The sequence below is a fragment of the Salmo salar genome, chromosome 07 (assembly GCF_965601325.2).
Source record: "Salmo salar chromosome 07, fSalSal1, whole genome shotgun sequence".
NCBI lineage: Eukaryota > Metazoa > Chordata > Actinopteri > Salmoniformes > Salmonidae > Salmo > Salmo salar.
In genome coordinates, this window is record NC_138297.1 from 18,433,374 (window position 1) to 18,458,852 (window position 25,479).

Consider the following 25,479-nt stretch of genomic DNA (forward strand, 5'->3'; position numbering starts at 1 on the left):
GATCATTGATAGACGAGCCAACGAATAAATGAGCTAACACTTCCACTTGTCCGACCAGAGATCAATTAACCAAATATTCAGACAGAGATTCATTGAAATAAAATCACATTGGTTATCAGGCAAATCACAGGCTTTTTGTTGGGAGTAGGACAGGCTACTAACGCGAGTGAAGAGCAAAATCCACTTGTATAAAATGTACTGATCAATTGATCATTAGCATTCAGCTCAATTTAACTAACATTTTCCCAACCTAATTGTTATCAAATATCCAAACGGAGATTCAGTGGAAACAAAGATCTGACATTGATTGATTTATTATCCCCACGCTTGTCTCAAAGCAGAGCGATGGCGCTGTCCCAATCAAAACGGTGCTGACCACACACAACTATTTCTTTAAATTAGTATAACGGTTATATATGACTGGGAGTTTCAGTATATGCAAGAATTTGATACATGCCTTCAATTGCATTAGCCAACTTTATTCCAATATTTTCATCATTCAGTTAACTAATGTGAGTTTTCCTCTGCGTTTTTTCTAGGCCCAATGACTGTTTCCTCATATCTTCACACGCCCACCTCCGCCTCGTTGTTCTCAACACCAGTTTACATCAATATAGCCTACTGTTTTCTAGAAATCAGCCTTTTTTCGGGCTCATTTAATTTCTGTGGTGACGGGCCAGTGCTCCGCCTTTCAGCTCACCGGACTTGGGTCAGACCAGATTGAATTTTCAGTTCTGATGAGAACTGCATTCGGTCTCTTGTGGACCAACTTTGTGTGAAGTAAATATGATAGGCTCAAGGCTTCCATGTGAAAAAAACATGACTTCATATTTTGTGGTATATGCTCGGCAAAACATGACTTAATACTACGTGATATGCTATCTGACGTAAACGCCTGCTTTTTAAGATGCCATTTGTCTCTGTCTCTTCCCAGGATGCTGCTCCTGATTGGGATTTGAAACTTTGTGGCCATGCAGCTCTTTGATTGGTGCAAGAGGGAGAGCGCAGTTAAGGACTTCTTGCTGATGACCTAGGTACAGTTCAGTCTTGTTAGTTATAATAGTACTACTGTTAGTCAATCCTTTAAAGAATACTTCACCACTTTTCAACATCAAATTAATAGGACATTGACTTCATCACTGTCGACAGACGTATAATCTGACAGCTCCTCCATAAAGTTGGCTAATCATAGGCAAGAGTAGGCACCCATAGCCGCCAATCAAGTTACACTGGCCAAGTGACAACTTTATCTTGCCCAAATGGCTTGACAGGACAACGCAAAAGTTAGACAAGTAAACTAATTATTGACATCACTGTAATGCATGGTAATGCATTTGGTGAGGTGTGTGTATATAAAGAGTTACTGCCTGCTTCTTGCAATTCATTTATGAAAAACAAATATGTAATGTCTATAAATGGTTGATAATTGACAAGCAGTAATGGGCAGTCACTACAATCACAGGGCTTTTATTGTTTTATTCTGTGTGGATACAGTATTCCACCCACATAATGCATTTATTGTACAAATTTGAAAACCTACTCTCTGTATCTATGTCCTAATTTTCTTTCTTCGTTCATTTTTTGTCTTGTCTTCTTGCTTTGTGGATGTTTTTCACATGTGTCAGCAGAGAAGCCTTCTTAGTGAATCTTTTACCACAGACTGAGCAGCCATGTTGTTTCTCTCCTGTATGAGTCAATTTATGAACGTTTAGGTTCCCCTTGGCACTGAAGCTTTTCCCACAGTCAACACAGCTAAATGGTTTCTCTCCTGTGTGACTCCGAACATGATCTGTTAGGTTATCCTTACGACGGAAGCTTTTCCCACAGTCACCGCAGATGAATGGTTTCTCTTCTGTGTGAGTCAGTATGTGCCTACTTAGGTCCCCCTTCTGACTGAAGCTTTTCCCACAGTCACCACAGCTAAAATATTTCTCTCCTGTGTGAGTCAGTGTATGCTTGGTTAGGTTCTCCTTGAGACTGAAGCTTTTCCCACAGTCACGACAGCTAAATGGTTTCTCTCCTGTGTGAGTCCGTATATGCTTATTTAGGTCTCCCTTCTGACTAAAGCTTTTTCCACAGTCACCACAGTGGAATGATTTCTCTCCTGTGTGAATCCTCATGTGCCTGGACAGATCTTTTTTGTATTTGAAGGTCTTGCCACAAACGGGGCAGGTGCAGTGTTTCCCACTGTGACAGAGTCTGACATGGGCCTTCAGTTTACAGATGGAGTTATAACATTTATTGCAGAAGTGGCATTCACTGAGTCTTTTCTTGGCTAGAGTCACATGCCTCTGCAGGTCAGCTTTTAGAGCAAACGCTTCACCACAGACACGGCAGCAGTGAATTTTTCTAGACGTGGTGCTGAGCTTCAAACAGTGTTCCCCCATTGATGGGTTTGGATTCAATGGTGAGCTGGAATCCAATAAAGGGCTGCTGTTCAGTCCGACCCGGTCGCTGCTTATGTCTGAGTTGTGGCTGGAGGCATTGTTTTGATTATCTGGAGGGTCACAGGAAGTGTCTAGACCCTTTAGGTAAGTCACAGTGCCAAAAGGTCTGAGATTCACTGGTTTAGAGTCACTCTCTCTGTTCTCCACAGTCTGGGTTTGGGGAGGAGTCAAGAACCAATGTGGGTCCTCCTGATCACATTCACTTTTCACACAGGGAGGAGTGAATATGGAGTCTTCCGCATCAAAGAGCCATTGAAGCTGCTCTTCCTCTTGACTGGTCCTGAGTTCCTCCTGTTCCTCTTTAATCTGTGTGGGCTCTGGTTCCTCCTGCCCCAAACAGAGGCTCCACTCCTGCTTACAGTGCTGCTGCTCAGAGGGAATCTCCTCTTCAGAGACAGCGAGAGAGGATTGGAGGGAGTCTGGAGGGAAGGAGAGGAGGAGCAAAGGTTATCTATATACCACAGAATTAAATCGAACACTAGAAGTATATACAGTACCAGTCAAAAGTTTGGACACACCTACTCATTCAAGGGTTTGTAGAATAATAGAAGACAACAAAACTATGAAATAACACATATGAAATCATGTAGTAACCAAAGACGTGTTAAACAAATATATTTTAGAGTCTTCAAAGTAGCCACTCTTTGCCTTGATGACAGCTTTGCACACTCTTGGCATTCTCTCAACCAGCTTCACCTGAAATGCTTTTCCAACAGTCTTGAGGGAGTTCCGACATATGCTGAGCACTTGTTGGCTGCTTTTCCTTCACTCTGCGCTCCAACTCATCCCAAACCATCTCAATTGGGTTGAGGTCGGGTGATTGTGGAGGCCAGGTCATCTGATGCAGCACTCCATCACTTTCCTTGGTCAAATAGTCCTTACACAGCCTGGAGGTGTGTTGGGTCATTGTCCTGTTGAAAAACAAATGATTGTCCCACTAAGTGCAAACCAGATGGGATGGCGTATCGCTGCAGAATGCTGTGGTAGCCATGCTGGTTAAGTGTGCCTTGAATTCTAAATAAATCACAGACATTGTCACCAGCAAAGCAACCCACACCATCACACCTCTTCCTCCATGCTTCACGGTGGAAACCACACATGCATAGATCATCTGTTCACCTACTCTGTGTCTCACAAAGACACGGCGGTGGAACCAAAAATCTCAAATTTAGACTAATCAGACCAAAGGACAGATTTACACTGGTCTAATGTCCTTTGCTCGTGTTTCTTGGCCCAAGCAAGACTCTTCTTCTTATTGGTGTCCTTTAGTAGTGGTTTCTTTGCAGCAATTCAACCATGAAGGCCTGATTCACACAGTCTCCTATGAAGAGTTGATGTTGAGATGTGTCTGTTACTTGAACTCTGTCAAGAATTTATTTGGGCTGCAATTTCTGAGGCAGGTAACTCTAATGAACTTTTCCTCTGCAGCAGAGGTAACACTGGGTCTTCCTTTCCTGTGGCTGTCCTCATGAGAGCCAGTTTCATCATAGTGCTTGATGGATTTTGCAACTGCACTTGAAGAAACTCAAAGTTCTTGAAATGTTCCAGATTGACTGACCTTCACTTTAAAAAATGTTTTAAATGTAACCTTTATTTAACTAGGCAAGTCAGTTAAGAACAAATTCTTATTTACAATGACAGCCAAATTGTGCGCCGCCCTATGGGACACCGAATCACGGCTGGTTGTGATACAGCCTGGATTTGAACCAGGGTGTCTGTAGTGACACCTCTAGCACCGAGACCCCTGCGCCACTCGGGAGCCCTAATGTCTTAAAGTAATGATGGACTGTCATTTCTCTTTGCTTATTTGAGCTGTTCTTGCCATAACATGGACTTGGTCTTTTACCAAATAGGGCTATCTTCTGTATACCACCCATACCTTGTCACAACACAACTGATTGGCTCAAACGCAGATTAAGGAAAGAAATTCCTCAAATTAACTTTTAACAAGGCACAGCTGTTAATTGAAATGCATTCAAGGTGACGACCTCATGAAGCTGGTTGAGAGAATGCCAAGAGTGTGCCAAGCTGTCATCAAGGCAAAGGGTGGCTACTTTGAAGAATCTCAAATAGAGATTTGTTTAACACTTTAGTTTCTACTTGACTCCATGTTTTATTTTATAGTTTTGATGTCTTCAGTATTATTCTACAATGTAGAAGATAGTAAAAATAAAGAAAAACCCTGGAATGAGAAGGTGTCCATACTTTTGACTGGTACTGTATATCTCTACGGTATACAGACACTAGTGAAAGTCTACATACCCCTTGAACAGTTTTCAAATGTTGATGTCTTGAAATTAAATCCAAAAAGGGATTAGATTACATTTTTGTTTTTACTACCGATATACACAACCTACTCCAAAATGAAAGAAGATTATAGAACATTTTCCAAATGAATAAAACATTAAGATGTGAATGTCTTCACATTGAAGAGTTAATACTTGGTGGAAGCACATTTGGCAGCCATTACAGCTGTGAATAATTTTGAATCAGATTCTACCAACTTTGCACAACTCTTAGGGCAACATATATCTATTGTTTCTGTCAAAAAGTGCTCAAGCTCAGTCAATTGTGTTTGGGAATCATTGATGAACAGCAATATTCAAACCGTGTCTCTGATTTTCAAGCAGATGTAAGTCAGGACTGTGACTGGACCATTCAGGAACACGCAACACCTCTTGGAAAGCCATTCTGTTGTCTTTGGCATTCACATTTGTGTAATTGTCCCACTGAAAAATGTAAATCTCTATTCCAGGTTAGGTTTTCGGAAGACTACGGCAGGTGTTTCTCTAACTTTTTAAATGTGCTTTGTTCCTTTAATATTTATTTTGATTCTGACAAACTATGCAGTCTGTGCCGATGAAATGCATTCCCATAACAAGCATACCCCACCACAATACTAGAAAATGTGTTTCACTCTGTGTTGTGTTATATTGGATTTGACCCAAACTGTACTTATTAATTTGGCCCAAAACGTTAATTTCCTTGCTATATATTTTTTTACAGTATTATTTAACGGCCTTGTTGCAAAAAGAATGGATGATTTGGAGTGGATTTTAACACAGGCTTTCTTACATTCATTTTGTCATACAGGCCAGTAATGTGGAGTGAATGCAATGTTGTTGATCCTCTGTATTTTCAAGTATTGCAGTGACAGCATCATGTTATGGGTATGTGTGTCACTGGCAGGGACTGGGGAGTTTGTCAGGATCAAAATACATTTAAAAAGGAGGAAAGCCCTGGTTAAAAGTTAAAGGAAAACCTGCCAACAATTTTGACAACTGTCTATACTTTTCTTTCCTTGGAATAGATTGTGTAGATCTGTAGGGAAACACATGTAATGTAATCCCTTTTTAGATTTAATTTTAAGGCAGCAAAATGTGTAGACTTTCACTAGTGACTGTATATCATAGAGGAAGGTGATGACTGTGGACGGGGTGTGGAGACCATCACTAGGCACTGTATACAGCCTTTAGACATGTCTGAGTGAAGATATCTAGCTATTTGCTCTCATTCACACAAGCCACATATGGCTTGGGTTCTCACTCCTATTGCCTACTATGAAACACACCGAAGCCAATGTGTACGAAAGTCCCAACACTCTCTGACCATTATTTGTCCTCACTTTCAATACAGTTTTGGAAACCTTAGAAACTTTACTTTCATATTACCCCAAAATTATTTTATAAAATACAAAAGATGGTGTTTTCCATTGCACATTTACCTGAACTATGATGCTTCCTTAGCTAATGGAAACAAGGGAGGCAAAAAAATTATATATATACAGTTGAAGTCGGAAGTTTACATACACCTTAGCCAAATACATTTAAACTCAGTTTTAGTAGAATCAGTCACACTACGAAATGCTACCAAATATACCACAATGAATTCATAATACTATGAATATATAGTTTCACAGACATATTGTTGCATTTTTTTCTGGTTTGTGCGAAATCGTTAAGAATATGAAACACAATTCCTGACATTTAATCCTAGTAAAAATTCCCTGTCTTAAGTCAGTTAGAATCACCACTTTATTTTAAGAATGTGAAATGTCAGAATAATAGTAGAGACAATGATTTATATCAGCTTTTATTTCATTCATCACATTCCCAGTAGGTCAGAAGTTTACATACACTCAATTACTATTTGGTAGCATTGCCTTTAAATTGTTTAACCTGGGTCAAACATTTTGAGTAGCCTTCCACAAGCTTCCCACAATAAGTTGGGTGAATTTTGGGCCATTCCTCCTGACAGAGCTGGTGTAACTGAGTCAGGTTTGTAGGCCTCCTTGCTTGCACGCGCTTTTTCAGTTCTGCCCACAAATTTTATATAGGATTGAGGTCAGGGCTTTTTGATGGCCACTCCAATACCTTGACTTTGTTGTCCTTAAGCCATTTTGCCACAACTTTGGAAGTATGCTTGGGGTCAATGTCTATTTGGAAGACCCATTTGCGACCAAGCTTTAACTTCCTGACTGATGTCTTGAGATGTTGCTTCAATATATCCACATAATTTCCCTTCCTCATGATGCCATCTATTTTGAGAAGTGCACTAGTACCTGCTGCAGCAAAGCACCCCCACAACATGATGCTGCCACCCCCATGCTTCACGGTTAGGATGATGTTCTTCGGCTTGCAAGTCTCCCCCCTTTTCTTCCAAAAATAACGATGGTCATTATGGCCAAACAGTTCTATTTTTGTTTCATCAGACCAGAGGACATTTCTCCAAAAAGTACGATCTTTGTTCCCATGTGCAGTTGCAAACCGTAGTCTGGCTTTTTTATGGCGGTTTTGGAGCAGTGACTTCTTCCTTGCTGAGCGGCCTTTCAGGTTATGTCGATATAGAACTCGTTTTACTGTGGATATAGATACTTTTATACCTATTTCCTCCAGCATCTTCACAAGGTCCTTTACTGTTGTTCTGGGATTGATTTGCACTTTCTGCACCAAAGTACGTTCATCTCTAGGAGACAGAACACATCTCCTTCCTGAGCGTTATGATGGTTGCGTGGTCCCATGGTGTTTATACTTGCGTACTATTGTTTGTACAGATGAAGGTGGTACCTTCAGGCGTTTGGAAATTGCTCCCAAGGATGAACCAGACTTGTGGAGGTCTACAATTTTTTTTCTGAGGTCTTGGCTGATTTCTTTTGATTTTCCCCTGATGTCAAGCAAAGAGGCACTTAGTTTGAAGGTAGGCCTTGAAATACATCCACAGGTACACCTCCAATTGACTCAAATGTCAATTAGCCTATCAGAAGCTTCTAAAGCCATGACATCATTTTCTGGAATTTTCCAAGCTGTTTAAAGGCACAGTCAACTTAGTGTATGTAAACTTCTGACCCACTGGAATTGTGATACAGTGAATTATAAGTGAAATAATCTGTCTGTAAACAATTGTTGGAAAAATTACTTGTGTCATGCACAAAGTAGATGTCCTAACCGACTTGCCAAAACTATAGTTTGTTAACAAGAATTTTGTGAAGTGGTTGAAAAACGAGTTTTAATGACTCCAACCTAAGTGTATGTAAACTTCCAACTTCAACTGTATATCACCTCAAAGCTGTGGTAAAGTTATGTTGGATTATTATTAAATTGAGTGTTCAAGGTTTCCAAAACCGTATCGCAATCCATTGTTTCTAGATAAAGCGTTTCACACTTGATCAAATCATCATCCTCAGCTAATCAAAAGGCAGGGTTGTTTCTGGATAAAAAAGGGGCTTAGGTGGTGGGCGTGGCAATGAGCCCGGTTGGCCCGACTACATTTTAGAGGCCCCCATCTTGGCGGTGTAGAGAAATGTGTGCATTTCTAAGCAAATTTCCTGCAATTCTACATATTCTTTGCAGTTTTAAAGCTAGTTCCCTAGCATTTTAGATCCTGATTTTTTTATTTTATTTTAAATAACACACTGTTTGAATTTAAGAGAACATAAAAAAAACACTTAGGCGGCACGCCCAAGGATTACAATGGCAGAAAAATCCCAGAGGGACCTTGAGTAACTCCAATGTAGCATTGGAATCAGAAGGGCAACAAAAGGACTTTCGGGAAGTAACTTCAAATGTAATTGTATTCAACATTCGTCAATGGAAAAATGTGTGACGCTGCTGTCCAAGCGAGGGAAGCATTGGCACTTCGGTGCTACTTTTATCCATTCACGGCAAAAGTAAAAACGACTTTTACTTTTTTTTGAAATTGTGATCACTGAAAGCCTAAACAGTTTATGAATTGACTACAACTGTAGTTAGACATTGGTAGATCTGCATACAAACCTATTCTACGTAATTTTATCTCTGGGGTGAGCCGCAGCAGTCTCCGTAGCCTATCATTCTCCTCCTGGTAATCAGCTACCGTTTTCTCTACTGCCCCAAAAATCTCGACAGCAGCAGACGCCGTTAAACGCTCATTTAAAAACACACTAAATAACTTTAGTTTAGACATTTTCAGTAGACTGAGAGTTGGGTATTCAGCTAGTATGGCTTCTTGACATGGGTCCTCCTGATCACATTCACTTTTCACACAGGAAGGCGTGAATATGGAGTCGTTGGTATCAAAGAGCCGAAGATGCTCTTCCTCCTGACTGGTCCTGAGTTCCTCCTGTTCCTCTTTAATCTGTGTGGGCTCTGGTTCCTCCTGCCTCAGACTGGGGCTCCACTCCTGATCACAGTGCTGCTGCTCAGGGAGAACCTCCTCTTCAGAGATGGTGAGAGAGGGCTGCAAGGAGTCTGGAGAGGAGGAGAGGAGGAGCAGAGGTTATCTATATAAAGTGACAGCATTCCTTTTGGAACCGGGCTACACCCCAGCCGTAAGCCTGGTGGCCCGCTCTGGCCTAAGGCGAAGTTGCCTCAAAAGAAAAGTGACGTAGGAGCATGTGGAGTAATGCGCAATTCAGAGTCCAAAGCCACGATTGACCTCCATTGTGACATATCTGTCCCGCTCTGTCACCACTGTGTCCCAACCAACACGACTCCTATTCATTTTATTAATGTGGTGACGGTTGGAAATTGTGTGAGGTGCTCTGAGAATTAGAGCAAACAGATCCATATTCTAGAACACTGCTGGGTGGACAGGAACATCCTTTTGGACTCTGATAGGCGCTTAATGAGTAGTGTTTTCACATGCTAAAGTGATTTATTTGGATAAAAACGCTTTACCTGCCTTCCCAATGAAAACTAGTTTGACATTTATTTTATAGAACGATGTTTATAAACGATGCATTATGCCGCATTGTTGACAATATGACCGAGCAGCACAGATTACGCTACTGTTTGATTTGAGCAGGGTGCGCCTCCCTCACCGGCTTCGCCTAGTCACGTGAAGGGACATAGTTTAATCTAATCCCCTCATTAATAAGACACTGCAGTGCCTTCCAATGAATCATTAAAGAAGTATCGGCAAGTAAAGGTTGGTTGAAAATGTGCCAGGCTTCAAATGACCTAAGTTACAACAGTGTATGCAAGTACAGATTACATTATTGCATATCGACCATTGCAAATCTGAAGCTATGATGTAATATTGCAGAGTACAGGAGGAGTTGAGAGCAGACTAGAGTTTTTAAAATGAACTTCTGACTCGCTATGCATCGACACTTCAACAATGGATCTTAAACCCTTACCATGTACCTATGTTTGTCCTCTGTTGTTGCGCTCCTTCCTTTGTTTGCTGAAATCCATACGTTTTAATAAAACCTTAATTAAATACAACCACGATTGTTTCCTAAAGTACAACCATCGACAGTTGCTCTAAGATGCCAACTAAGTGCGATTGCACATGTGCCAATACAATCTCAACCAGGAAACAGTCGGTGGGTCTATTTGATTCACTTTTTATTAAAAAGTATGGATTTCAGCAATCAAAGGAAGGAGCGCAACAGAGGACAAACATTGCTACATGGTAAGGGTTTAAGCAGTAGCGGATTTAGGTGTCGGCAACATGGGCAGCTGCCCACGGCAGCGGCACGGGGCGCCCGCACACAAAAAATTGTAATGGTGACATTTGCACGTCACGTCAATGATATCATGTCACCGTGTGGGGCTGTGGGTCAATTAACCTTGTCGGAGTGGGCGCCCTGATTCTAGTTTGTGAGCTACTGCCTGTGAAGGTCTCCCACTCAGAAGTATGAGATGGGGAGGGGGGCGTTGGTAGGTTGAGCTCAGGTCTCCCCACTGGAAGCCCAAGGTAGGGGTACGGGGGAATCTATCAAATAGCGCACCTCTAACTTTGTACAGTACTAATGCAATTAGTAGAATCAGTCACACTACGAAATGCTACCAAATATACCACAATGAATTCATAATACTATGAATATATAGTTTCACAGACATATTGTTGCATTTTTTTCTGGTTTGTGCGAAATCGTTAAAAATATAAAACCAGTCTCAGAATTTGTCTGACTCTTCCAGTGACCGTACCTGAAGCTGAGAGGAGCTTTTCAAAGCTCAACAAATCCTACCTGAGGTCCACCATGTTACAGGAACACCTTAGTGGCCTTGCTGTCATCAGTATTAACCATGCAATTGCTGGGCACATTTCTTATGATGATGTAATTGATGACTTTGCATCAAGGAAGGCAAGAAAGGTCAGGGTTTAGATGGCAGTTGTGCTATTTAGTTTGCGTGTTTCTTGTTTGAAGTGCAATAGTGTAATAATCAGGTTCTCTTCTTTATAAGTGTGTTATTCTATTTGTGCATTTGTGTGATATAGGATTTTTGCAATTTAGTTTTGTTTGTGTGTTTTTTGTTAGTAATAGGGTAATAGTGTAATAATTCGATTATCTTTTATATTTGTATGTATATACTACAACTTGTTTGTATCAGTCTTTGTTACTTCTTTTTGATATTTCTGAGTCTTATTTTTGTATATATATTTTTATATTTATATAGTTTTAAATGTTATGGGGGGAGGTGAGATACTCAGCTAGATTTAATTCAGCCTTTAGTCATAACTGAGTGCAGATATATGTAACGTTATGCTATTTCAATCAGATTTTCGTGACAGACACTTTTTTTCTCCATTCACGGTAAAAGTAACAGTAGATAACTGTTTAAAAAATGTATGGAATAATGATCACCGCTAGCCTAAACAGTGTATTAATTTATTAGAACTATAACTAGCTAGTAGACCTACATACGAACCTATACATAGTTTTATCTCCGGCGTGATCAGCAGCATTCTTCTTAAACGATCATTCTCTTCCTGGTACTCCTCTACTGTTTTCTCAACTGCCCCGAAAATCTCAAGAGCGGCCGCCGATAAGCGATCATCTAAAAATACACTAAACGACTGTAGTTTAGACATGTTTTAGTCGACTGCGAATTTGGAATTCAGCCAGTATGCCTTCGTCAAAGAGGGTTGAAACGTAACTATGACTTTTAGTTCCGCATTTTCTTCTTCTCTTTGTATCAGCGTGTGGCGAGCCTATTAACACAACACGGCGCTCCATGTGGATGGAGTTTTACTGCACGGGACAGACAAGTTAAAACTAAACCAGATAATGCAATCACAATATCAGAGGAAATCTCTCTCTCTCTCTCTCTCTCTCTCTGATTTTTTTAGCATATTGTACTTGTCAACTACTTGCACGCACGTTACCACTCCACTTTGTCTCCCTATCAGTACAGATACCAACACATCTTGACCACAAAAGTCCATTTGATGTCACAAAGCTGTCCAGTACTTAAAAAATATCCCCTCCTGTTGTCCTGGCTTCCAGTGGTTTGCAGAAGAGGATGTCTTCCTTAATTGACCCCCCCATAAACGTAACAGACATATACCAGGAGCTGTGCCAGGCCCGCCACGTCTGTTGACTCATCCAGCTGTAACGCATAGAATTCACTGGCTTGTATGTGAAGCAGTAATTGTTTCAAAACATCTCCTGCCATGTCACTGATTCGTTGTGAAACAGTGTTGTTTGATGAAGAAATTGTCTGTATAGTTTTTTGGGCCTTTCCCCCCAGCATTGTCCCAGCCATATCCACGGCAGCAGGAAGTATTAAGTCCTCCACAATAGTATGGGGCTTGCCTGTCCTAGCCACTCGGTAGCTCACCATATAAGACGCTTCTAGCCTGTTCTTATTAGTGGTATCTGTTGCTTTCATACATGTCTTACTACTCAAAGGTCGTCTTAATTCTCGCTCAAAAAACTCCTGTGGCTTATTTTTCATATTGGCATGTTTTGTTTCTAAATGTCTGTGCAAGAATAAGGTTTCATTGAGTTGTGAGATAGTACTTTTACACATATAACACACTGTGGCTGAGGAAAGGCACTACTCCCAATATAAGTGAACCCCGAATCAATGTAGTTCTCATCATATTTGCGCCTCTTTGATTGTCCAACGTCCCTGTCTGTTGTTCGGTGCTTTCCCGGGTAAGGGGGCAGTAGCTTTTCGGCTGCATCAGATTCACAACTGTCAGTGTCCATGCAGCTTGGCTAACAACAAATGTAGAATTACTGATGTTAGCATTGGATGTGCTCGTGGAAGCAGAACAACTTGTGCCGTCGACAGGTGCAGGTGTAGTACTGCTGGTAGTAGCAGTGCTACCAGAAGAGCTGGTATGTGTCTCTATGGACGCGGGCCTTACTATTTATCAATTTTCGAGCAAACGGAATGAGCAGCAGCTACGTTTGGCTACATATGGACTATTAGTGGAATTCCCGCGAGTAACGGTTAAAGTGATTGGATGTTAATTATTTGACTAGGCTACCTGTATTTGACATTGTGTTTTTATTTCGCCGAACACTAGATGGTTTCATTTTATTTTTGGCGGTGAAACGAGGCTACTCGGGCGAGAAAAAAACCTCACCCAAATGTATAGCCCCGTTGGAAAATATAAACGGACTGTTTGAAAATGTGAAGATTTAATTATTATAATAATTAAAAAAAAATGTGAATCACATTTCTATTTGACGTAGCCCCGACAGCATTGCGTGTACGTAGCCCAGTTTGGGAATACCTGTTCTATAGAATACAGACCATTTCCAATGCACATTTGGACTTTTGTGGAAATGCACCATCCTGACATATTTGGAGTCCAGATGTGTATTTTAGACATACTGTATATAAAATTGGGATTACTCCTAATCTCACACATGGACATTTCCTATGGCCTCATTCAATATCCTGAGATACAGTATGTGATATCCTATTTTCTCTCTTCATGTTGACAAATACTAACTATATACTGTACATAGCATATCTGTTTTTTTTCCAGCACATTCAAGATAAGAAGCTATATTGATTCCAGATATCTCTTGACTGAGGTCCATATCCGGATCTTGATATTCTCAAAAAAAGGATGATTTCTGATGCATTTCTGAGTTTTCAGCACATACTCTAACTGCAGTAACACTGCAAAATTGTGCTATTTTGGACAGTGTTTGCAGCATACTGCTGTTATACTGCACTCTAACTGTAATCTTTTTTTGTAAGGGAGGAGGGGAGAAGTCCTCAACTTCAAAACTTTTCTCCATAGCAAAGCTAGCTTAGCTTACCTCGCTGTCACTGCTCACTACTGCCCTTGTTTGATGTGATTGAATGGAAACTATACAACCAAGAAACATCCACATCAAACCACACCCAAGACAACTCTCTTTTGGCTTCAGTAATGCCCGCTCGCCATGCCCGCTAGAAAGCCAAAAAATGTTCAGCCCCCCTTTAAAATCAAACTCACTACAACATATGTGTTCTGTTCTGTATATAACATAAAGAAATAAGAAAAAGAGAACAAGTTCTGGAAAAGTATTTCAAATTCATTGAACAACTCTCAAAATGTATATTTGCTTGCAAAAACACATTCATTCGCAGTAGCAACATATTTTCCACCATAAAGTATTCTGTGCTGTGTTTGTTTTCTTTAACTGACACTAGTTATCTACATTTCCTGTGGCCAGTAGAGGCCAATTATATTCCTTTGCTACTTCACAAAAAATCATCTTAATCTTTTCTTTTTCTCTCATGTTCTACGTCCATATTGTCAGGTGGAAGGAGAGATCTCAATATTTAAAAGACACAAATGTTCTTTTTTTTCTCAATCTCTCTTCCTCCTTTCAACCATTATTTTTAGACTTGTGCATACCCTCAACATTCTCTAGTCCTTTTGTCCGATTGTTAGCACACACACTTCCCTTCACAATGACACCTCCAAAAGATTGTGACACATTTTTTTTATCCAACAAAACCTATAAAATGTACTGGGTTACAAAACGTTCAGCCCTAGACAACCCTGAAACATTCCACTGCTGCAAATCAATTGTATTTTTTTCACAGAGCAATGTTTCATTCATTAAGACAAGTAAAATTATAAAAGTACGGGCTCTATTCAATCTGTATTGCTGAAGCGTTACAGATTGCACGCTAGAAACGTGAAGGTAATTTCTGATTGAGCCGACATTGAATGGAGTCTCTCTCTAATGTGGGAACATTGTCTTTCAGTTTAAATCACGCTGTAACGCTGAACTTCCGCGATACGGATTGAATAGAGCCCTAAATTGTGTCAGTGGGCTATCCTGCATAAGAAATATCAAATAGCAATCCCAAAACATACTCATAAAGGGAGACAGATGGACTGACCAGCAGTTCCAAAAGCATGTGGTTTGCTATACACATCAATATAAAACAGTAATATGCTTGCATATACTGTATAGGGGTCTGGAAAGAAAATATTTCCAAAACACAACTTCAGTTCATAAATGTGAGATTGCACTGCTCTAGCTCTGCCACCTTTCACCGCAGATGCGGAAGTGCCATATCGGCGGATGTGGTGGATTGAGACGCAGCCCATGCAAAAAACAGATATCTCTAGCTTAAATAGACGGATTTTGATGGGATTTTTGTATTGTTAATTACATTTCCGTGGGGCAGCGGAAATTGTAGGCTAAAGGTTTTAAAAAATATATATCATAAGATCATCCTGTACTTAACTAAAATCACCAACAACGAGATAGCAAACAGAAGGTGGCACCGTGACGGAGAGAAGGGAGGGAGCCAAGTGCAGGTTCAGATCAAGGTCAAGAAAGACACAAAAAGATGCATAAGCCCTGTCCTATTCTCCTACCTTGCACTCTGAAGACTGAGTTCAAGTGTGCTGCCCAAGTGTGCTTTCATGCACTTGCTAAATAACTAAATGGGACAACCTACACCCTCCCGGAAGTCATACATTTAGAGAACACAGTGGAGAATGAGAAAAAGCTAATGGTCCTGCGTGACTCAGTTGGTTGAGCATGGCACTTGCAACTCCAGGGCTGTGGGTTTGATTGCCACAGGAGACCAGTATGAAGAAAATGTATGCACTCACTAATGTAAATCACTCTGGATAAGAGTGTCTGCTAATTTACTACAATGTTAAAATGTCTACAACATGATGCCCAATCCATTCCTAGGGACCCCTCAGGGAGTGCTAATTTTTGCACAGAAAACCTAACATAACTCAACCCTTGATTAGTTTACTCAGAGGTGTTAATGCTGGGCTAGAATAAAGATGGTGGGGATCCCACACAAAGGCTGACGGTCCCACACAAATGGATTTGAAAGGCAAATCTTCTTAATGACCAATGGTGCATGGTTTGATAATTATGCTTCTCTCGTGAAAATACATGTTTTTTTTTATGATTACTATTATTAATTCAATGTCCAGATTAAATTGATTATCATGAATGCCTGTGAGTACAATTGTGGTTATATTTAATTGCATGACTATTGCACTATGAAATCACAAAGGACACAAAATCATATAAATCAAAATCAAAATATACAGCACTAGGTAAAAAAAAAATGCTTTTATTAAAGGGGTACTTTGGGATTTGTATCCAGTATGAAGGAAGTTAGAGGATGATACCCATAGACTTCCAGTCATTGTGCTAACGCTAGTTAGCATTAGTTAGCGAAACTACCTCTAACTTCCTTCATACTGGACACAGAGACATAACAATGGTATCTACGGGTTCATCTGATTCTGGTACAGTAGATGAAGGGCCTCATAGCCAAACTCCAAAATGATCTCTTTAACCAGTGGATATTTTTTAACTATTTAAAATGTCAACCAAACTCCCAAGTTTAACACAGAGGTGTTAAGATTAGAAGAAGGGGATGGTAATCTACTTCAGAGAAGGGTGAGGCAATAACAATTCTATGTCTGTTGAAATGACTAATAACCATGATGACCGTGATGACCGTGATGGATGCATGAACTATAAAGTCCAGACGATAGGATTAGTGGCACTGGACGGTCCAGAACACATCTGGAAACATCAAAAGTCACTCCTGTGTGGGACACAGAACACAATGAAATGGGAGATTAGGATTAGCAAACCGGAAATGTATCATGTTTCCTACATAAAAAACAGTAACACTTTTAAGGGTACCTACAGGAATTCATAAAACAGTCAATAAGCCATACATGCCGCATTCATGCTTATTCACTGCTACAAATGCGGTATGTATGGAAATATCCTTCCCAAAAAAACAATGAACCACAGAAATTACAACACAAACATGTTCAGCAAATAACATTGATACCCCTTGTTTTATCAATCAAATCAAATTGTATTTGTCACATGCACCAAATACAACAGGTGTAGATCTTACCGTGAAATGCTTACTTACAAGCCCTTAACCAACAATGCAGTTTTAAGAAAATGAAGTTAAGAAAATATTTACTAAATAAACCAAAGTAAAAAAAAGTAACACAATAAAATAACAATAACGAGGCTTTATACTGGGGTCCCGGTACTGAGTCCATGTGTGGGTCAATAACCGTAACCAAGGTGAATATACTTGGTATATAACTTTTTAGTTGGGTAGGGGAAGTCCCAATCTAACCGTCTTCTGCGCTTGCTTCCCCGCTAGTATGTCCCCATGATTTGTTTATGTAATGGCTTAGTGCTGAAGGTACTGGTCCGCTTCTCACTCTCTCCCTTCTATGTGACTGTGTCCTATAAAAAGGTGGCCCCGTTGCAGCCCGGCACTGCCACAGCCAAGGGCCTTAATTCCCCCCCCCCCCCCCCCCCCCCTTGCTATACTGGCCTTGCCATACCTCTTCCCCTTCCAAAACAAACATCAACCAACGCCACCCTGGCCCAGCCCAGGTCTTCATTCATTTATATCATCCTTCATTTTATTGCTGTAAATAGCTAGTACTGTATACTAGGAGATGTGGGAAAACAGTGCTCCTCAACTCCGAACACCCGTCAACCCTCTCTTAAAATAGCCTGAGACCTGACACAAAAAGTAACCTGGGACAATATCCAATAACAATATGGATTCACTACACAATAGTGTAGGGACACATACAGTGGTGTGAAAGTTATATAGATGGTCAATTATACTGTCATACTGTATATGTCAATTATGCTATCAATTATGCTATCAATTATGCTACTGATGTTCACTTCCATATCTATCTGGGGCATGCCTACACTATTGGCTTAACAGTTCAATGACGTCTATTCCCTTTATGGTCTGTCAAGTAGTTTTGCTGGGAAGCAAATAAAAGCTAAAAATCACATGAACAACATGGTACGGTTTACGATAGCCTACTCAAATAAAATCACTTATGTATCATGTGACACGTCCTGCCGTTTACCTACGCTCCACCACAAAGCTCATGGTGGTCCCATCGAAGGAGGGCGGGGCGATGATGCAGGGCCCCTGCTGGGAGGTGATGCTGATCATTGGCTGCTTCCCATTGGAGAACCCCTGGGCATAAAACCTGGGTAGATCGTGTAGGTGGGGCCGTAGGATCTGGGGCTCAGGGCTAAGGGCGAGATGGGCATGGACATGGGCACGGGCGGCATTTGGGGCATGGACATGGGCACGGGGGACATGGGCTGTTGGGAGATGGGCACTTCCACGTACTGGCCCGTCTCGGGGTCGAAGAGGCGGCAGGTGGCCGGCTGGACAGGGGTGTCCACCAGGTAGTAGTTCCCTGTGCTGGGGTCAAAGAGCATCTTTCTCTGAGTGTGGGGCACGGCTTGTGGGGCCATGGTCGGGGAGAAGCAGTACATCTGAAGTTGGGCAGACGCCATGCTTTGAGCCATGGGCATGTGGTAGATCGTGGCGGTTAACGTGTCCTGGGCTCTCGTATCTATGACGATGGTGGAGCGTTTCTGTGGGGACTGTCGGGTCTCTTCCTGCTTCCGGACGCCGCCGTGACCAGGTGGGCTGGCCGTCTGGGTCTGGGTCTTGGCGCCCGTGGTGGTGAAGGTATAAATGGCTGTATTCTCATAGCCACCATCGGCAGACACGGCGGCTTGCTTGGCGCTGGTGTAGTGAGACTTGACGGGGATAGTGAGGTAGTTTTCAGGCTCGGCAGAGGCACTGCTGATCTGGACGGGCCTGTCTGCCTCCACACTGTTGGACCTTTCCCTCTCCCTCTCCCTTGCCCTCTCTCTCTCTCTCTGTCTCCTCCACGTTCCTCAGCTGCTGGGAGTGTATTAGACACTGGGCTGAAGCCTTTGCAGTAAGGGGATTGTGAAAAATGATGTAGCTGTGATGGTGCCTTGATATTGTTACTCGTGGTGGGGTTTCCTGAAGCCTCGGAGCTGTCATTAAACACAGTCCTTTCGCTTGGGTGGTGCCGTTTTGCAGCTGGGCGAGGTGGTCATCGCAGGTGGGATTTTGTCAGAGTTTGGGTACGAGTCTCTCCAGATGAGCTTGTCCATGTTAAATGTTGGCATGGCCACCATGGCATTGGCCACATTCACTCCCTCCTTCTCTGACCCATCCTCCTTGCTGGATATGAGAGAGAGCACATGACTGTCTGATAATATAGAGGGTGGCTCGGATTTCCTCTTCCACTCATTTCTATCAAAAACATACAACCGCTCCATGGTTTTGACTGCATCCTGTAATTTCTCCAAGGCAGCCAGGTTGGACAATTTAGACTCAGGTTTTGTCTTGTCACCGATGTCAGGTGTTTTCTCAATGGGGCCTTGGGACGAATCACCTTTCAGTTGTTTTGTATTGCCTAATGGCACTCTCCCTGACGCTCTTCGGATGCCGCTTTTGGCCACCTCTTGCTGGGGTGATGACCTGAAAACTTCAAATGAATCCTCGTTGAGCTTAAATGTAGAATTCTCTGTTTGATTTACAGATTGCTTCCCATTCACATTGCTATTGCTATTCACAGACTGATACTTTATTTTGATGGGGGAAAGCGACGAAGGGTTTCTATAAGATTCCTTTTTGGAAAGTTTCTGATCTGAGTGAAAGTCGCAGGCGGTAGCGTTATTATCCAAAGACACAAAGTGATAAGAACTTTTAACCAATTTACGCACATCTCTAACTTGGTGTATAGGTGTTTGCAGCTTGGCCCTGTGGTCTCGTATGTCTCTGACCATGAGGTGTGGTAATTTTTCGGAAGACTCAGCCTTCAACGCCGTAGCGAGCGCTTGGCACCTGGACTCGTCTCCTGGCTTTATCAGTTTGACTGAGTTACAGCCTATATTGGGAGGCACCAGCTTTGCAACGTTGAACGGGTCGCCTTTGTTTTTTTTTACACTCCGTAAACTGATTTTAATTTCCGGCGATTTAGATGTAACAATACTTCGAGGATCGGCGACGTATAGGGTGTTGTTGGTGCCCAACTTCACACCTCCCTCTCCTTGATCCGCGGGCGCGCGGGTTAAATAATTCATAGTCTGCAGGGGTTTTGAAACTTCTATCTCATTGGATAGTAGTAGTTGGATATTTGGCACAAGCAAATGTGTCATTTTGATAAGCTTACTGTTGCCTGGATCGGTGTACAAGTCCATTTCCCCCTGGTTGTCGGTGGACGAAGACGGTTTCTCCTCTGGAGTTTTATCGTTTTTATGTTCCTTTTGAAACTCTAGCTCACCGTCCCTCCAGGATCTGAATGCGCTATTTTGACTTCGTAGCAGCGTGCTTTTGGACGCTTCGAATGCTCCTATTTTAGCATCGATTCCTACTTCATTTGTCGACTCTAAATTCGTTTCTGATGCAATAATTAAACGGTCTTGTCTCCGACAGTCGTCTTTGGCATCGCATGAGCTGGTGTCCACTAAATCCCCTAATTCATCCACACAAACAATAGTTAGGTCAGAACTCGCCTCTGAGTATTTCGAGTTCTGCCTTTGAAAATCCTTAGACTCCTTTGGTGTAGTCCTATCCCTCTCCCTGTGCGTAATTTCGGGCTCTTGTTTGAGAAAGGGAGATGGCGCGTGATAGGGCTCGCTTATCTCCCCCCTCTCCATTTTGCGCTCCTGCTCAAACTGCATTTTCTTAGAAATTACATTTTTAAGAAGGCTCGAGGCTAATATTGCTTTCTTGTGTGTGTCTTCCATGGTTTCCCCTTCATTACATGGGTGCTTGCTGGCCTCACTCCCCTGGCGGCTTGGCAATGTGTTGGTAACGTCATCTGTGGAACGTGATCCTGTTGCGTTTTTTGCACATTTTGAGCGCCTTTCACTCCCAGACATCCCGGACGTGACATTACAACAAACATTTAATGTTTCTGTGAGCGTAATAATCCCACTGTGCCCCTGCCCAAATTCCCCCGTAAACTCACATTTCTTTGCTGCGGAAGATGGGTTATAGTGACCAGAAAGGGCGCCATTCAAAGCAAAGAGCTTGTTCGGGTGCGTTTTAGTGTTAGCCAATACCAAACCCTTATATCCTTTATTGTCTTTATTCTTAGCAATTTCAGAGGATGACGTAGAACTTTTATTAGACCCTATATTCGGTCCCCGTCTCTGATACATGTTCATGTTGCCATATTTAAGGTCAACAAAAGTTGACCACCTGTTCAGCCCCAGCTCGGAAGCGGAGGACTCGCTGGAGGTGCTGAAATTGATGGCATCGAAATACGGGTATGCTAAACTCTTGAACGCTCTGGCAGTCAAGTTTCGCACTTCCTTATCGGCGTCGTCAAGATCACTGAAAGCGCTGGATGCTCCGCTGGAATACTCGTTAACATCTTTCCCTTTTAATTTGCAACCAAAGTGAAAGCGTCCGGGGGAGGCAATAAAACACTTAGCGCTATCACAGAATTTCTCCGTATTTGCATCCCCAGCTCCTCTAAAAACATAGCGACTCATGTCTGCGGCGTGCTTGGCACGATAAAGATTATTTTGATTTTCTTGGACGTTGCTAGGCTTATTTATAACTCGGGAAGTCGTTCTGATTGACAGGTGGATCTGCCCTGCAACATTCTTTTGCTTCTTTGACAGACCTTTCTCTGAGATGGCGCCCTTGTCCCTGTCACCGAGATCACTTTCCATCTTAGTGCTGACTGCTGCTCCTCTATTAGCCAGACCCTGATTGCTTTTCACCCTCTCCTCTCTCCCTGCCGTCGTTCCATCACTGTCAAAAGCAGCATCATCGACAAAAGAGTTGACCTGTTTATCATCCCACCCCTGCTCGATATCATAGTCGACATCGTGATCTGAAAGCTCGGAGAGCTGGATCTCGTGCGTGGTTATGTGATGAGTCTCATCCTCCCTACTGCAAGGCGCGCAATCATCACAATCACCGGACAGCACCAAGCTCACGTGATCATCCGATTCACTTTGCTCGCTTAACATGTCAGTGTATTGTAAATCTTCATTGTCATTTTGTTCATCAACAGGTGTATTTTCTGCGTCCTCTTTTGGGGTAAAATCTCGGGTGTGCGCTCCATTACCAACGTCTTGTTGTGATTCGGTGCTGGCCATAATGTTTTCATTCAGAATGGGAACCTGGGCGCAGCAGGAAGAAGAAACCCGGATAGATAGCCATTGGCACACTCCTTTGCGACAATATCCTCCTTAAATGTATCACTGTTGATATGATCAGTCATCTTACTCGCCATGTCTCCGTATCCAGGAGTTTCTACTTCTGCGCTCGACTCCCAGTTGCCCGCGTCAAGTCGACATTTGACTTCCTTCACTGGTGACAGAAACGTGGACAGTTTTCGTGACGTCTGTATCCAAATTAAGTAAATCGTTCAATTCAACGTACTTCGATTCATCTTGCGTCCCAGTGGTATCCTTGCTATCGGGTATGCGCTTTTACGTCGGTGTCCTTTGGGTGAGTTAGATTCTTCGCGGATGCGTCCATTGTTTCCATTGCATTACGCACACCTTGTATGCTGGCAATTTTACATTTGGCATGGGATAGAAAAGAAACAATAGAGATAGAAGTCCTCAGGATTTCCTACTTCACACCCTGATGTCCAGAGAACCAACCACAGGCTCCTAGTGGAGGTATTGCTGTGCGCTAGCCTCTGGCCGACAGCGGCGCTCGGGACTGTCACTTCGGAGGCCATTGGACACGCCGGAACTCCAGATATTCTAACTCATAGCCATTGTAAGCAAAGCATCTAAAAATGACGAGCTATTTACGAACCGGTGTGCGCTTTCACAGGCGTGAACAAAAGGAACGCATTAACCTCTATGGGCAAGGCGGGACGAATTCGTAACAGCCACCTGAATTCAGTGGCGCGATTTTTGAATCGTTTGAAATACTATTACTTCAATTTCTCAAACATATGACTATTTTACAGCTATTTAAAGACAAGACTCTCCTTAATCTAACCACACTGTCCGATTTCAAAAAGGCTTTACAACGAAAGCAAAACATTAGATTATGTCAGGAGAGTGCCCAGCCAGAAATAATCAGACACCCATTTTTCAAGCTAGCATATAATGTCACAAAAACCCAAACCACAGCTAAATGCAGCACTAACCTTTTATGATCTTCATCAGATGACACACCTAGGACATTATGTTATACAATACATGCATGTCTGTTCAATCAAGTTCATATTTATATCAAAAAACAGCTTTTTACATTAGCATGTGACGTTCAGAAAAAGCATACCCCGCAAACTTCCGGGGAATTTACTAACAGTTTGCTAAATTACTCACGATAAACGTTCACAAAAAGCATTACAATTATTTTAAGAATTATAGATACATTACTCCTCTATGCACTCGATATGTCCGATTTTAAAATAGCTTTTCGGATGAAGCACATTTTGCAATATTCTAAGTACATAGCCCAGCCATCACGGCTAGCTATTTAGACACCCGGCAAGATTAGCCTTCACCAAAATCCTATTTCCTATAAGAAAAATGTTCTTACCTTTCCTGTTCTTCGTCAGAATGCACTCCCAGGACTTCTACTTCAATAACAAATGTAGGTTTGGTCCCAAATAATCCATCGTTATATCCAAATATCCTCTGTTTTGTTCGTGCGTTCTAGACACTATACGAATGGTAAATAACGGTCGCGCGCATGGCGCATGGCGTGACAAAAAAATTCTAAATATTCCATTACCGTACTTCGAAGCATGTCAACCGCTGTTTAAAACCAATTTTTATGCCATTTATCTCGTAGAAAAGCGATAATATTCCGACCGGGAATCTGCAATAAGCTAAACAGCCGAATGAAATTTCTCCACGGGGGCGAATCGTGCACGCGCCTCATTCAATGGTCCTCTGATCGGCCACTTGGATAAGGCGATAATCTGTTTCAGCCAGAGGCTGCCTCGTCATCGTTCAGGTTTTTCCCGGGTTCTGAGAGCCTATTGGAGCCCTGGGAATTGTCACGTTACAGCTAAGATCCTTACTCTTCAATAAACAGATGCAAGACGCACGACTCCTTGTCAGACAGGCCACTTCCTGCATGAAACCTTGTCAGGTTTTTGCATGCCATAGGAGTTCTGTTATACTCACAGACACCATTCAAACAGTTTTAGAAACTTTAGGGTGTTTTCTATCCAAACCTGAACAATAATATGCATATTCTAGCTTCTGAGTTGGTGTAGGAGGCAGTTAAAAATGGGCACATATTTTTTCCAAAATTCTCAATACTGCCCCCTAGCCCAAACAGGTTTTAAGCTAGGCCTACTATAATGGATGTATTTGCTCCAGGTCCAAGCCTGAACGGGAGGTTGAACAGAGATGGCATTCTGTGTGGAAACGGACCCGTTTCTGCCCTTCTTAAAATACATGCTAGAACACAAACATAGAAATGGTGACGAAATGATAAAACGGCTATTTTAAACGTCGGTTGTTATGTGCGGCGTGTTTTGTTTCACACGGCAGACAAGGGAGGCTGTCTCCACGTACATTCCACCCAGCAAACAAATCATCAGCTGCCCCGTCCACAAGACGATGGGAGTTATTTTCAGCTTAATGTAAACGCTTGTAAAAGTGTCTGTGTATTATCACACTTTCACGCACAGGGGTTTAAGCCACACGATAATTGAGATGCGTGTCACTGGGAATAGGATAGTCATGTGGTGAGCGTTGCTTGTGGGCACATGCCACAATAAGACAGTATTGTTTCGCAATACACACAGGCGATGGTGATTACGCACGGTTGCACCTCAATAACCTACTCTATGTTTTGTATTCTCTACTTCCAATGTCAATGAATAGGCCTAGTGATTTGTGTTGATAAATAATCGCACTGCGTAGGCTAATGACAGTCATTACAGGCAATGTATTAAATCATGAAATGTAACACTTAAAATCTTATTTTCCATAAAAGCACATTTATAAACTTATTTTGTAAAGTTATACATAGACTCAAATGTCTCTTGATATGTAATATGACTCATAATGCATCAAATTAGAGTTAGATAGAATTTTAAGGTACTGATTTTCATAACAACACAACAATTTTTCCTGTGTTCTGCTTCAAAGTCACCTTTTCAGAATTGTTTTAGCTCAACCGTGGAAGTAGACAGCTCCTAGGACCGCCTCCGTCAATTCACATGCAAATGAGCTCGCAATATTAACTGTTATGCATACCCAGGGGCGGAAATCCCGGGGGGACGGGGGGGACACGACCCCCCCATCCTTGGAAAAATATGATTTGTCCCCCACAATATATCACTGAAACATAACTATGTAATTTAAATAATATTAATAATACGCAATGAAAGCAATTGTGCTGATTATAGACACTTAATAGCGTGTTTTTAAGTTTCAAAAGATTGCGACCCCCCCAATCCTTTGCCTCACAATGGTTTGATCCACTGCCAGTTCCTTAGTTGGCAAGGTAACAGAGGGGTCGTATCCACTGTCTGA

At 42.0% G+C, this 25,479-nt stretch overlaps 2 protein-coding genes across 2 annotated transcripts; both read right to left on the bottom strand.

Moving 5' to 3' along the window:
• Positions 1–1,461: 1,461 nt before the first annotated feature.
• On the bottom strand, positions 1,462–11,816 carry LOC106608635 (uncharacterized). Its single transcript, XM_014206704.3, has 3 exons — positions 11,582–11,816; positions 8,720–9,172; positions 1,462–2,866 (listed from the first exon to the last, which is right to left on the bottom strand). Exons 1-3 carry the CDS (start codon positions 11,742–11,744, stop codon positions 1,575–1,577), a joined length of 1,908 nt encoding a protein of 635 aa, XP_014062179.1. The 5' UTR covers positions 11,745–11,816; the 3' UTR covers positions 1,462–1,574.
• Positions 11,817–16,206: 4,390 nt separating this feature from the next.
• LOC106608610 (uncharacterized protein C4orf54) lies at positions 16,207–22,722 on the bottom strand. Its single transcript, XM_014206640.3, has 2 exons — positions 18,027–22,722; positions 16,207–16,705 (listed from the first exon to the last, which is right to left on the bottom strand). Exon 1 carries the CDS (start codon positions 18,484–18,486, stop codon positions 18,112–18,114), a length of 375 nt encoding a protein of 124 aa, XP_014062115.2. The 5' UTR covers positions 18,487–22,722; the 3' UTR covers positions 16,207–16,705; positions 18,027–18,111.
• Positions 22,723–25,479: the final 2,757 nt, after the last annotated feature.

Coding starts and splice junctions, on each gene's coding strand:
- LOC106608635 (XM_014206704.3), bottom strand. CDS start 11,744: ATGTCTAAACTACAGTCGTTTAGTGTATTTTTAGATGATCGCTTATCG. Junction 9,173..11,581: donor GGAGATAAAACTATGTATAG/GTTCGTATGTAG, acceptor CCTCCTCTCCAG/ACTCCTTGCAGCCCTCTCTC. Junction 2,867..8,719: donor GATAAAATTACGTAGAATAG/GTTTGTATGCAG, acceptor CCTTCCCTCCAG/ACTCCCTCCAATCCTCTCTC.
- LOC106608610 (XM_014206640.3), bottom strand. CDS start 18,486: ATGCCCATGGCTCAAAGCATGGCGTCTGCCCAACTTCAGATGTACTGC.